At 45.4% G+C, this 12,267-nt stretch overlaps 1 protein-coding gene across 1 annotated transcript in view; it reads left to right on the top strand.

Moving 5' to 3' along the window:
- Positions 1-12,267, top strand: part of LOC124009422 (cGMP-dependent 3',5'-cyclic phosphodiesterase-like) — a 54,092-nt gene that overhangs the window by 28,741 nt on the left and 13,084 nt on the right. Inside the window, exons 2-7 of the mRNA XM_046321240.1 lie at positions 1,316-1,405; positions 2,921-3,012; positions 4,467-4,576; positions 5,013-5,068; positions 5,162-5,221; positions 5,342-5,495. Of these exons, the coding sequence (XP_046177196.1) occupies positions 1,316-1,405; positions 2,921-3,012; positions 4,467-4,576; positions 5,013-5,068; positions 5,162-5,221; positions 5,342-5,495 (562 nt within the window). The remainder of the gene's footprint in view (positions 1-1,315; positions 1,406-2,920; positions 3,013-4,466; positions 4,577-5,012; positions 5,069-5,161; positions 5,222-5,341; positions 5,496-12,267) is intronic.

The raw sequence follows: 12,267 nt of genomic DNA, 5'->3' as shown, positions 1-12,267 counted from the left end.
CGTTTTTGTACTCCAGTGAAACAGGAAGCCATACAAGGCCACAATTGAGAGATTAATTTAAAAACAAAGAATGTTAATTTAATTTAGTTTATTTATTCATAAGAATCTTTAGGGGTGCCAAAGATTTTGGCACGTATCTTTTTTAGATGTTTTAATTATTTATCTTTAATAATTGAATTAGTATAAAATTATGTAATTTTCATTTTTTTTTGCATACAATATACACCGAGTATACAAATAATTAGGAACATTTTCCTACTATTGAGTTGCACTCCCTACTTTAGCACTCAGAACAGCCTCAATTGGTTGGGGGTATGGACTCTACAAGGTGTTTCGAAAGCATTCCACAGGATGCTGGCCCATGTTGACTCTAATGCTTGGCTGAATGTCGTTTGAGTGGTGGACCATTTTTGATACACATGGGAAACTGTTGAGCGTGAAAAGCCTATCAACTTTGCAGTTCTTGACACAAACCGGTGCGCCTGGCACATACTACCATACCCTGTTCAAAAGCAGCTACTTGCCCATTCACCCTCTGAATGGTACACATATACAATCCATGTCTCAGTGTTCTCAAGGCTTAAAAATCCTCTTTTAACCTGTCTCCTCCCCTTCATCTACACTAAATGACATCAATAAGGGATCATAACCTTCACCTCTGGATTCACCTGGTCAGTCTGTCATGGAAAGAGCATGTGTTCTTAATGTTTTGTACACTCAGTGTAGTTCAGTATTTGTACTATTTATTTTATATAGCATTTTTTGTTAATCTTTATCAAGCGAGCCAATCATTTTGGTTATGACTGTAACTTACTGTCATTTGGGGGGCAGGTAGCCTATCGGTTAAGAGTGTTGGGTCAGTAACTGAAAGGTCTCTGGTTAAAATCCCCTAGCCGACTAGGTGAAAAACCTGTCGATGTGCCCTTGAGCAAGGCACTTAACCCTAATTGCTCCTGTAAGTCGCTTTGGATAAGAGTTTCTGTTAAAAGACAAAAATATTCTGACTTACAGTTTTTGGAGGCTGAGTGTTGGTTGCCAGTCACAGTTTGACAGTTAGAGAATTGACCCGGCTACATCCTTTGAGATATATCCTAATATTTAGCATTGATTGCTGTAATAGTGAGTGTGTTGTATGCGTCACCGGTCGGTCTGGCTGTATTCTACAGTGCATGTGTCTCCAGTGAATATGAGCTACTGGAGAGGCAGCTCTGTGTGAGTAACATCCAGAGCCCATTCCTGCTCCTTCTCCTCTGTGTACCTTTGCATCAAAGTCACCATGATATAAATGATTATTTCCCTTTACTTTATTTCCCAGGATGAATTTCTCCGACTGGCCTCAGTCACAGACTCCTCTTCCCTGCGGGATGCCATCAGAAAGGCTCTCCAAGCTGTCCTTTCTGAAGTGGTGTGTTTCTACTGTCTCTGTCATGATTTATATCTAAAGTCTGTCTCCATCCTACTCACCAACATACTGTATTCTCCCTTGGGTAGAGCTTACAGAGAAACAGGAAACCAAGTGAATGACACAAAACAGGCCAAATACCATCCACTTGTACATGTTTGACCAAGTACTGAAGAAAATGTCATAAATATTCCAACCATATTTTCTCCTGCTTGGTCTTAAAGCATACATACACTCCCCTCCATATGTATTTGGACGGTGAAGCTATTTTTATTTTATTTTGGCTCTATACACCAGCATTTTGGAATTTAGATAAAATGTTTATATCAGACAACAGTACAGAATGTCACCTTGATTTCAGGGTATGTTCATATATCTGTTTCACTGTTTAGAAAGGAATGTGTACAGTATCTACTTCCCCCGTGTCATAAGTATTTGTAAAAAATAACTTACAGGGTGTTAAAGTAGTCAAAACTTTAGTATTTAGTCCCATATTCCTTGCACACAATGACTACATCAAGCTTGTGACTACACACTTGTTGGATGCATTTGCGGTTTGTTTTGGATTATGTTTTGCCCAATAGGATCTGAATGGTGAATGATGGCTGGAGTCATTTTCTTTCTAAGTGAGTAGATGAGATGTTTCTGAACACTAAATTAACCTTGCCATGATTAAGAAGAATTAAGAATGAACAGTGAATAATGATGAGTGAGAATGTTACATGCTAACCTTAGCATTTTATATCATACCCCCAAGACATGCCAACCTCTCACCATTACCACTAACAGGGTAGGTTAGCATTTCCATCATACCCCCAAGATATGCTAACCTCTCACCATTACCACTAACAGGGTAGGTTAGCATTTTATATCATACCCCCAAGATATGCTAACCTCTCACCATTACCACCAACATGGCAGGTTAGCATTTCTGGGGGGTATGTTTGTGCCCCTGTAACATTTTCTCACTCATCATTATTGACAACCCATTCGTGATTATCCATACTCATGGTAGCGTACACATGAATGTAGAAGTGTTCAGAAACACATTTGATTCTTACTCACAATAAAAGTGACTACAAAATGACACAAGACATTATTCATCATTCAGTTCCTATTGGGCAAAACGTAATCGAAAATACAACCAAAACAAACCACAAATGCATCCAACAAGTTTGTAGAGCCACAAGCTTGATGTAGTCATTGAATGCTAGGAATATGGGACTAAATACAAACTTTTGACTAAACGTAATACACTATAAGTGAATTTGTCCAAATTATTGTAGACTTGCTGAAATGGGGGCACTAGAAACAGAAGGTGCTTTCACAACAGATATGTATGAAAATACCCTCAAACAAAATCTGACATTCTTTACTGTCGTCTAATATGAAACATTATATCTTGAATGAGAATACCGGAGTTTTTAGCCTTACTGTCCAAAAATACATATGGATGGGAGTGCATGTGGTTTTTAATCCCCTCATTAACAGGCTGCCTTCCCCCCCTCTCTATTATAGGACAGTGTATACGTCTATCTATTAGATGCAGAGACAGGATGCTTGTGGTGTGAAGAACCACCTCATGAGCTACAGAAGGAGGGGAAACTCAGGTAATAGGCTGATGTGGTGCCCAGTTGACCTGTACTTCAGACAGTCATAATTTAGTCTTCATTCTCCCTCAAGTGACATTGTTTGTAATGTAATATATCAGCCAAATGCATTGTGTCTTTTTATAAAGACTACCTGTCATTTATGACATACAAGCAAATATCTCTAATAATGTTATATTATCTAGATGGCTTTGGTTGTTACCTACCTGGCTAAAAGTGAATTAGCTAGCTAGCTTACCAATTGACCTAGATATACCAAAAGTTGGCTGGCTACTAATTTGGCAGACAATATTGGAAGAACATTTTAGGTGCTCAACTTTTGGCGGACAACTTTTGGTATGCAATGCAATGATATTGACCAAATTTGGTGGGCAATTTTGTATGTACCTGGAAGGTCGGTAGAAAACAGGTTGCAGGCTTCACATTCACACTCGGTGCAGCACCTGGTTTCAGTCGGAGTCTCCTTACCGAATCCTGTCTTCCACTGGTTATAGCCATCGAAATCCTCTAGGGGGTGAAATAAGTACAACATACAGTAGACATGCCCCCGGTTCCCTTACCCCAATACGCTCGCTTCAACCGGACAAACCAGTCACACCTCAAAGCTAGCTTCTTGTTTTTGGGCCACAAATAAGTTGTAACCATGTCCTTGTGGGTATTACTGCACCCAACAACACACCTACTTGGAATATTTAGCTTCTAAAAACCTGTTGGGTTGCACTTTTTAAAAAGCTGTTGGGTCTGAAATGAAAAGGTGCACTAGCTACGGACAAAGGAAAAAACTACAACACTTACTAGCTCGCTCGTCTACTACTACCAAACGCACAGGAGAAGAGCAGATCGTCTTTGGCATTAATTTATATTTTTTCTTCTGCGTGGATGTACATAGTAGCTCACTAGCGCCAACACTTGGTTTGGAATGTAATTACATGCTAGCATGGCTAGTAGCTAACGTTAGCCAGATGGAACTAGCTAGGTAACACCGGTTCTCCATATGACGTTGAGAAATAGTGCGTTGTGGGTAGTTCTGAAGATATCCAGAAATAAGTTAATAAATATGTAAAAACGTAGTTATATGTAACCAGATCGTGCCTACAACTAAGTTACTAAGTCTTTGACCACTTTGTGTTGTTACTTTGATGAGTAAAAGCTCATGCTTCCTACCCTTTAAATCAATTGGCAATACTTTATTTGACTATCAATAACATTTCAACGAACTATCTACTTACCCTAGCTCTAATCCTAACCTTAACCCTTATCCTAAACCTAAATTTAAGCTTAGCCGTAGCCCTTACCGTTACACTTATTCTAAACCTAACCGTAACATGATCAAGCAGTTGCTCATCAACAGATAGTTTTCTGATAGTATGACCATCTGTAGGGCATCTGTAGATGGAAAATCCGGACTATCCAAATAAAGTGTGACCAATCAATAAAATCTTTGTCTCTCTCAGGAATGTGGTTGTCCAGCAGAGGAGAGTACAGTGTGAGGGTCTTCCTTCCTCAGAGCTGCAGGAGCAACAGAGAGAGGGACTAACAGAACCACTGCAGCAGGACAAAAGAGGTGTGTGTTTGTTTTTGTCTATCTGTCATAATAATTTGGTGGGTGTTTATAATTGTCCTATTTCACACGTGTAAATTTAAAATATGTTTTTTGCATATTCCAAATCTACCTGAGAGACCCTCTGAGAGGGTGACCCTGGAGCAATTAGGGTTAAGTGCCTTGCTAAAGGGCACATCTACAGATTTGTTCACATTATCGGCTTGGGGATTTGAACTAACAAGCGTTCTGTTACTGGTCCAATGCTCTAAACTCTAGGCTGCCTGCCTCCCAGTATCAGTATCTGTGTGGGTTGCAGCGTGAACAACAGCAACTCTACTCGAAACGATTTGAGAGAGTTCAAGGAGAGTTCAAAAGAGTGCACAGTCCTCCTCCAGGCTAATACGTCCCTCCTCTCCACCCTCTCATTTTCTCTCCATCTTCTCCACCTCCACCCCAGTGTTGATCATTCCAATTCTGGACCGGGACCAAGGAGTAGCTACCGCCCTCCTCTTGGTGAGCATGCTCCACTGAACCCTCTCACCTCTCTGCCTTACAGTGTGAAAGATAATACTTTCTAAAAACTCTGTGTCTTCTCTATTCTAAAAGGTTTGCTGTGCACTGCCCACTATAGCTCAGGAACAAAGCCTTGATGTCCTGGAGAAACATGTGAGTCTGAAATGCCTTCTCCAGACCCACCAGTCCTTTCATGGGATCATATTTGGGGACAGCAGGCCTGCTCTGAATGTAGCTGACATTTGCTGGTATAACTCTGATTGTCTCTCACAGGTCACCATAGCCTGTAAGAGAGTCCAGGCTTTGCAGGGCCAAAGGCTCACCCAGGGGTCAGAGGTCAACAGGACACCATTTCTCTCCCTGAACAGGAGGACAACACCTGATGTGGACTACAGTGCACTGGATCATCAGATCCTGAGGCTTTGCGGTATGATAGTGGGATGGGAGACATGCACCTGTATTTTGTTGTCGATACAGTGGCAAGAAAAAGTATGTGAAGCCTTTGGAATTACTGGTATTTCTGCATAAATTGGTCTTCATCTAAGTCACAAAAATAGACAAACACAGTCTGCTTAAACTAATAACACACAAAAAATTATACGTTTTCATGTCTTTATTGAACACACCATGTAAACATTCAGTGTAGTGTGGACCCTCCTTCGGCAGCACTAATCTCAACCAAATGTTTTCTGTAGTTGTGGATCAGACCTGTACAACGGTCAGGAGTAATTTTGGACCATTCATCTTTACAAAACTTTTTCAGTTCAGCAATATTCTTAGGATGTCTGGTGTGTACCGCTCTCGAGGTGATGCCACAGCAATTTAAATCGTGTTGAGGTCAGGGCTTTGACTGGGCCACTCCAGAAGGCACATTTTCTTCTGTTGAAGCCATTCTGTTGTTGATTTACTTCTGTGCTTTGGGCCATTGTCCTGTTGCATCACCCAACTTCTGTTGAACTTCAATTGGCAGACAGATAGCCTTACATTCTCTTGCAAAATGTCTCGATAAACTTGGGAATTCATTTTTCTGTTGATGATAGCAAGCTGTCCAGGCCCCGAGGCAGTAAAGCAGCCCCAAACCATGATGTTCCCTCCACCATACTTTACAGTTGGGATGAGGTTTTGATGTTGGTGTGCTGTGCCTTTCTTTCTCCACACATAGTGCTGTGTGTTCCTTCCAAACAACTCAACTTTAGTTTAATCTGTCCACAGAATATTTTGCCAGAAGCACTGTGGAACATCAAGGTGCTCTTTTCCGAACTTCAGATGTGCAGCAATGTTTTTTTTGGACAGCAGTGGATTCTTCCGTGGTGTCCTCCCATGAACACTATTCTTGTTTAGTGTTTTACGTATCGTAGACTCATCAGCAGAGATGTTAGCATGTTCAAGATATTTCTGTAAGTCTATAGCTGACATCCCAGGATTCTTCTTAACCTCATTGAGCATTCTGCACTGTGCTTTTGCAGTCATCTTTGCAGACGGCCACTCCTAGAGAGTAGCAACAGTGCTGAACTTTCTCCATTTATAGACAATTTGTCTTACCGTGGACTGATGAACATAAAAAGCTTTTAGAGATACCTTTGCAACCATTTCCAGCTTTATTCAAGTCAACAATTCTTAATTGCCTCTTAAATTCTCTGCCTGGCTGGTTCCCCTCTTTCCACTGGGATTCTCTGCCTCCAACTCTATTACAGGGGCTAAGTCACTGGGGCTCTCTCATGCCGTCCCTGGAAGGGGTGCGTCACCTGAGTGGGTTGATTCACTGATGTGGTCATCCTGTCTGGGTTGGCGCCCCCCTTTGGGTTGTGCCATGGCGGAGATCTTTTGTGGGCTATACTCAGCCTTGTCTCAGGATGGTAAGTTGGTGGTTGAAGATATCCCTCTAGTGGTGTGGGGGCTGTGCTTTGGCAAAGTGGGTGGGGTTATATCCTTCCTGTTTGGCCCTGTCCGGGTGTGTCCTCGGATGGGGCCACAGTGTCTCCTGACCCCTCCTGTCTCAGCCTCCAGTATTTATGCTGCAGTAGTTTATGTGTCGGGGGGCTAGGGTCAGTTTGTTATATCTAGAGTACTTCTCCTGTCCTATTCGGTGTCCTGTGTGAATCTAAGTGTGCATTCTCTAATTCTCTCCTTCTCTCTTTCTTTCTCTCTCTCGGAGGACCATGCCCCAGGACTACCTGACATGATGACTCCTTGCTGTCCCAGTCCACCTGGCCGTGCTGCTGCTCCAGTTTAAACTGTTCTGCCTTATTATTATTGGACCATGCTGGTCATTTATGAACATTTGAACATCTTGGCCATGTTCTGTTATAATCTCCACCCGGCACAGCCAGAAGAGGACTGGCCACCCCACATAGCCTGGTTCCTCTCTAGGTTTCTTCCTAGGTTTTGGCCTTTCTAGGGAGTTTTTCCTAGCCACCGTGCTTCTACACCTGCATTGCTTGCTGTTTGGGGTTTTAGGCTGGGTTTCTGTACAGCACTTTGAGATATCAGCTGATGTACGAAGGGCTATATAAATACATTTGATTTGATTTAATCTTCTGAGATCTCTTTTGTTCAAGGCATGGTTCACATCAGGCAAAGCTTCTTGTGAATAGCAAACTCAAATTGTGTGGGTGTTTTTTGATAGGAAAGGGCAGCTCTAACCAACATCTCCAATCTCGTCTCATTGAATGGGCTCCTGTTATGCTGGTGAATGAGGACCCAAAAGCGACTTAACGAAAACAGAGTCTTTATTCCAGTATATGACAAAAGTAATAATCCTGGAAAAATCAAGAAGAAAACAAAACAGGAAAAAACTTAATTCCACTCGTAGTAACGAGGACAGACTGGAGACTCGACCATTGACTGCAGGTTGCTTCGGGAAGGCACCGACCGTAGCAGACTAAGACACCTGCTCACACGCAGCATCTGAAGGAGACAAAACACGACAGGGCGAGACAAGGACACAGCACAGCGAACATCATACAAGGATCCGACAAGGACAGAAGCGGAAAACAAGGGGAGAAATAGGGACTCTAATCAGAGGGCAAAATAGGGGACAGGTGTGAAAAGAGTAAATGAGTGAGTTAGGAGAATGAGGAACAGCTGGGAGCAGGAACGGAACGATAGAGAGAAGAGAGAGAGGGAGGGGGAGAGAGAGGGATAGAAAAAGGGAACGAACCTAATAAGACCAGCAGGGGAAACGAACAGAAGGGAAAGCACAAGGACAAGACAATATATGACAAAACATGACAGTACCCCCCCACTCACCGAGCGCCTCCTGGCGCACTCGAGGAGGAATCCTGGCGGCAACGGAGGAAATCAGTCAGCGAACGGTCCAGCACGTCCCGAGATGGAACCCAACTCCTCTCCTCAGGACCGTAACCCTCCCAATCCACTAAGTACTGGTGACCACGTCCCCGAGAACGCATGTCCATGATCCTACGTACCTTGTAAATAGGTGCGCCCTCGACAAGGACGGGGGGAGACGAACGGGGGCGCGAAGAAAGGGCTTGACACAGGAGACATGGAAGACAGGATGGACGCGACGAAGATGTCGCCGAAGAAGCAGTCGCACAGCGACAGGATTGACGACCTGGGAGACACGGAACGGACCAATGAACCGCGGAGTCAACTTACGAGAAGCTGTCGTAAGGGGAAGGTTACGAGTGGAAAGCCACACTCTCTGGCCGCGACAATACCTAGGACTCTTAATCCTACGTTTATTGGCGGCTCTCACAGTCTGCGCCCTGTAACGGCAAAGTGCAGACCTCACCCTCCTCCAGGTGCGCTCACAACGTTGGACAAACGCCTGAGCGGAGGGAACGCTGGACCCGGCGAGCTGGGACGAGAACAGAGGAGGCTGGTAACCCAGACTACTCTGAAACGGAGATAGCCCGGTAGCAGACGAAGGAAGCGAGTTGTGAGCGTATTCTGCCCAGGGAAGCTGTTCTGCCCAAGACGCAGGGTTTCTAAAAGAAAGGCTGTGTAATATGCGACCAATCGTCTGATTGGCCCTTTCTGCTTGACCGTTAGACTGGGGATGAAAACCGGAAGAGAGACTGACGGAAGCACCAATCAAACGACAGAACTCCCTCCAAAACTGTGACGTGAATTGCGGACCTCTGTCTGAAACGGCGTCTAACGGGAGGCCATGAATTCTGAACACATTCTCAATGATGATTTGTGCCGTCTCCTTAGCGGAAGGAAGCTTAGCGAGGGGAATGAAATGTGCCGCCTTAGAGAACCTATCGACAACCGTAAGAATCTCAGTCTTCCCCGCAGACGAAGGCAGACCGGTAATGAAGTCTAAGGCGATGTGAGACCATGGTCGAGAAGGAATGGGAAGCGGTCTGAGACGACCGGCAGGAGGAGAGTTACCTGACTTAGTCTGCGCGCAGTCCGAACAAGCAGCCACGAAACGGCGCGTGTCACGCTCCTGAGTAGGCCACCAAAACCGCTGGCGAATAGAAGCAAGTGTACCTCGAACGCCGGGATAGCCAGCTAACTTGGCAGAGTGAGCCCACTGAAGAACAGCCAGACGAGTAGAAACAGGAACGAAAAGAAGGTTACTAGGACAAGCGCGCGGCGACGCAGTGTGAGTGAGTGCTTGCTTAACCTGTCTCTCAATTCCCCAGACAGTCAACCCGACAACACGCCCATAAGGAAGAATCCCCTCGGGATCGGTAGAAGCCACAGAAGAACTAAAGAGACGGGATAAGGCATCAGGCTTGGTGTTCTTATTACCCGGGCGATAAGAAATCACAAACTCGAAACGAGCGAAAAACAACGCCCAACGAGCTTGACGTGCATTAAGTCGTTTGGCAGAACGGATGTACTCAAGGTTCTTATGGTCAGTCCAAACGACAAAAGGAACGGTCGCCCCCTCCAACCACTGTCGCCATTTGCCTAGGGCTAAGCGGATGGCGAGCAGTTCGCGGTTACCCACATCATAGTTGCGTTCCGATGGTGACAGGCGATAAGAAAAATAAGCGCAAGGATGGACCTTATCGTCAGACTGGAAGCGCTGGGATAGAATGGCTCCCACGCCCACCTCTGAAGCGTCAACCTCGACAATGAATTGTTTAGTGACGTCAGGAGTAATGAGGATAGGAGCGGACGTAAAACGCTTCTTGAGGAGATCAAAAGCTCCCTGGGCGGAACCGGACCACTTAAAGCACGTCTTGACAGAAGTAAGAGCTGTGAGAGGGGCAGCAACTTGACCGAAATTACGAATGAAACGCCGATAGAAATTAGCGAAACCTAGAAAGCGCTGCAACTCGACACGTGACCTTGGAACGGGCCAATCACTGACAGCCTGGACCTTAGCGGGATCCATCTGAATGCCTTCAGCGGAAATAACAGAACCGAGAAATGTGACAGAGGAGACATGAAAGGCGCACTTCTCAGCCTTCACGTAGAGACAATTCTCTAAAAGGCGTTGGAGTACACGTCGAACGTGCTGAACATGAATCTCGAGTGACGGTGAAAAAAATCAGGATATCGTCAAGGTAGACAAAAACAAAGATGTTCAGCATGTCTCTCAGTACATCATTAACTAATGCCTGAAAAACAGCTGGAGCATTAGCGAGACCAAACGGCAGAACCCGGTACACAAAATGCCCTAACGGAGTGTTAAACGCCGTTTTCCACTCGTCCCCCTCTCTGATGCGCACGAGATGGTAAGCATTACGAAGGTCCAACTTAGTAAAGAACCTGGCTCCCTGCAGAATCTCGAAGGCTGACGACATAAGGGGAAGCGGATAACGATTCTTAACCGTTATGTCATTCAGCCCTCGATAATCCACGCAGGGGCGCAGGGTACCGTCCTTCTTCTTAACAAAAAAAACCCCCGCTCCGGCAGGAGAGGAAGAAGGCACTACGGTGCCGGCGTCAAGAGAAACAGACAAATAATCCTCGAGAGCCTTACGTTCGGGAGCCGACAGAGAGTATAGTCTACCCCGAGGGGGAGTGGTCCCCGGAAGGAGATCAATACTACAATCATACGACCGGTGAGGAGGAAGGGAGTTGGCTCTGGACCGACTGAAGACCGTGCGCAGATCATGATATTCCTCCGGCACTCCTGTCAAATCACCAGGTTCCTCCTGAGAAGAGGGGACAGAAGAAACAGGAGGGATAGCAGACATTAAACACTTCACATGACAAGAAACGTTCCAGGATAGGATAGAATTACTAGACCAATTAATAGAAGGATTATGACATACTAGCCAGGGATGACCCAAAACAACAGGTGTAAAAGGTGAACGAAAAATCAAAAAGGAAATGGTCTCACTGTGGTTACCAGATACTGTGAGGGTTAAAGGTAGTGTCTCATATCTGATACTGGGGAGAAGACTACCATCTAAGGCGAACATGGGCGTGGGCTTCCCTAACTGTCTGAAAGGAATGTCATGTTTCCGAGCCCATGCTTCGTCCATAAAACAACCCTCAGCCCCAGAGTCTATTAAGGCACTGCATGAAGCAGCCGAACCGGTCCAGCGTAGATGGACCGACATGGTAGTACAGGATCTTGATGGAGAGACCTGAGTAGTAGCGCTCACCAGTAGCCCTCCGCTTACTGATGAGCTCTGGCTTTTACTGGACATGAATTGACAAAATGTCCAGCAGAACCGCAATAGAGGCAAAGGCGGTTGGTGATCCTCCGTTCCCTCTCCTTAGTCGAGATGCGAATACCTCCCAGCTGCATGGGCTCAGTCTCTGAGCCGGAGGGAGGAGATGGTTGCGATGCGGAGAGGGGGAACACCGTTAACGCAAGCTCTCTTCCACGAGCTCGGTGACGAAGATCTACCCGTCGTTCTATGCGGATGGCGAGTGCAATCAAAGAGTCCACACTGGAAGGAACCTCCCGGGAGAGAATCTCATCCTTAACCTCAGCGTGGAGTCCCTCCAGAAAACGAGCGAGCAGCGCCGGCTCGTTCCAGTCACTAGAGGCAGCAAGAGTGCGAAACTCTATAGAGTAATCCGTTATGGATCGATCACCTTGACATAGGGAAGCCAAGGCCCTAGAAGCCTCCCTACCAAAAACTGAACGATCAAAAACCCGTATCATCTCCTCTTTAAAGTTCAGATAATTGTTAGAACACTCAGCCCTTGCCTCCCAGATAGCTGTGCCCCACTCTCGAGCCCGACCAGTAAGGAGTGAAATGACGTAAGCAATCCGAGCTCTCTCTCTTGAGTATGTGTTGGGTTGGAGAGAGAAC

The sequence above is a fragment of the Oncorhynchus gorbuscha genome, linkage group LG02, assembly GCF_021184085.1.
Source record: "Oncorhynchus gorbuscha isolate QuinsamMale2020 ecotype Even-year linkage group LG02, OgorEven_v1.0, whole genome shotgun sequence".
NCBI lineage: Eukaryota > Metazoa > Chordata > Actinopteri > Salmoniformes > Salmonidae > Oncorhynchus > Oncorhynchus gorbuscha.
Note: the sequence above shows the minus strand (reverse complement) of the source record. Positions and strands in the feature narration are given on the sequence as shown.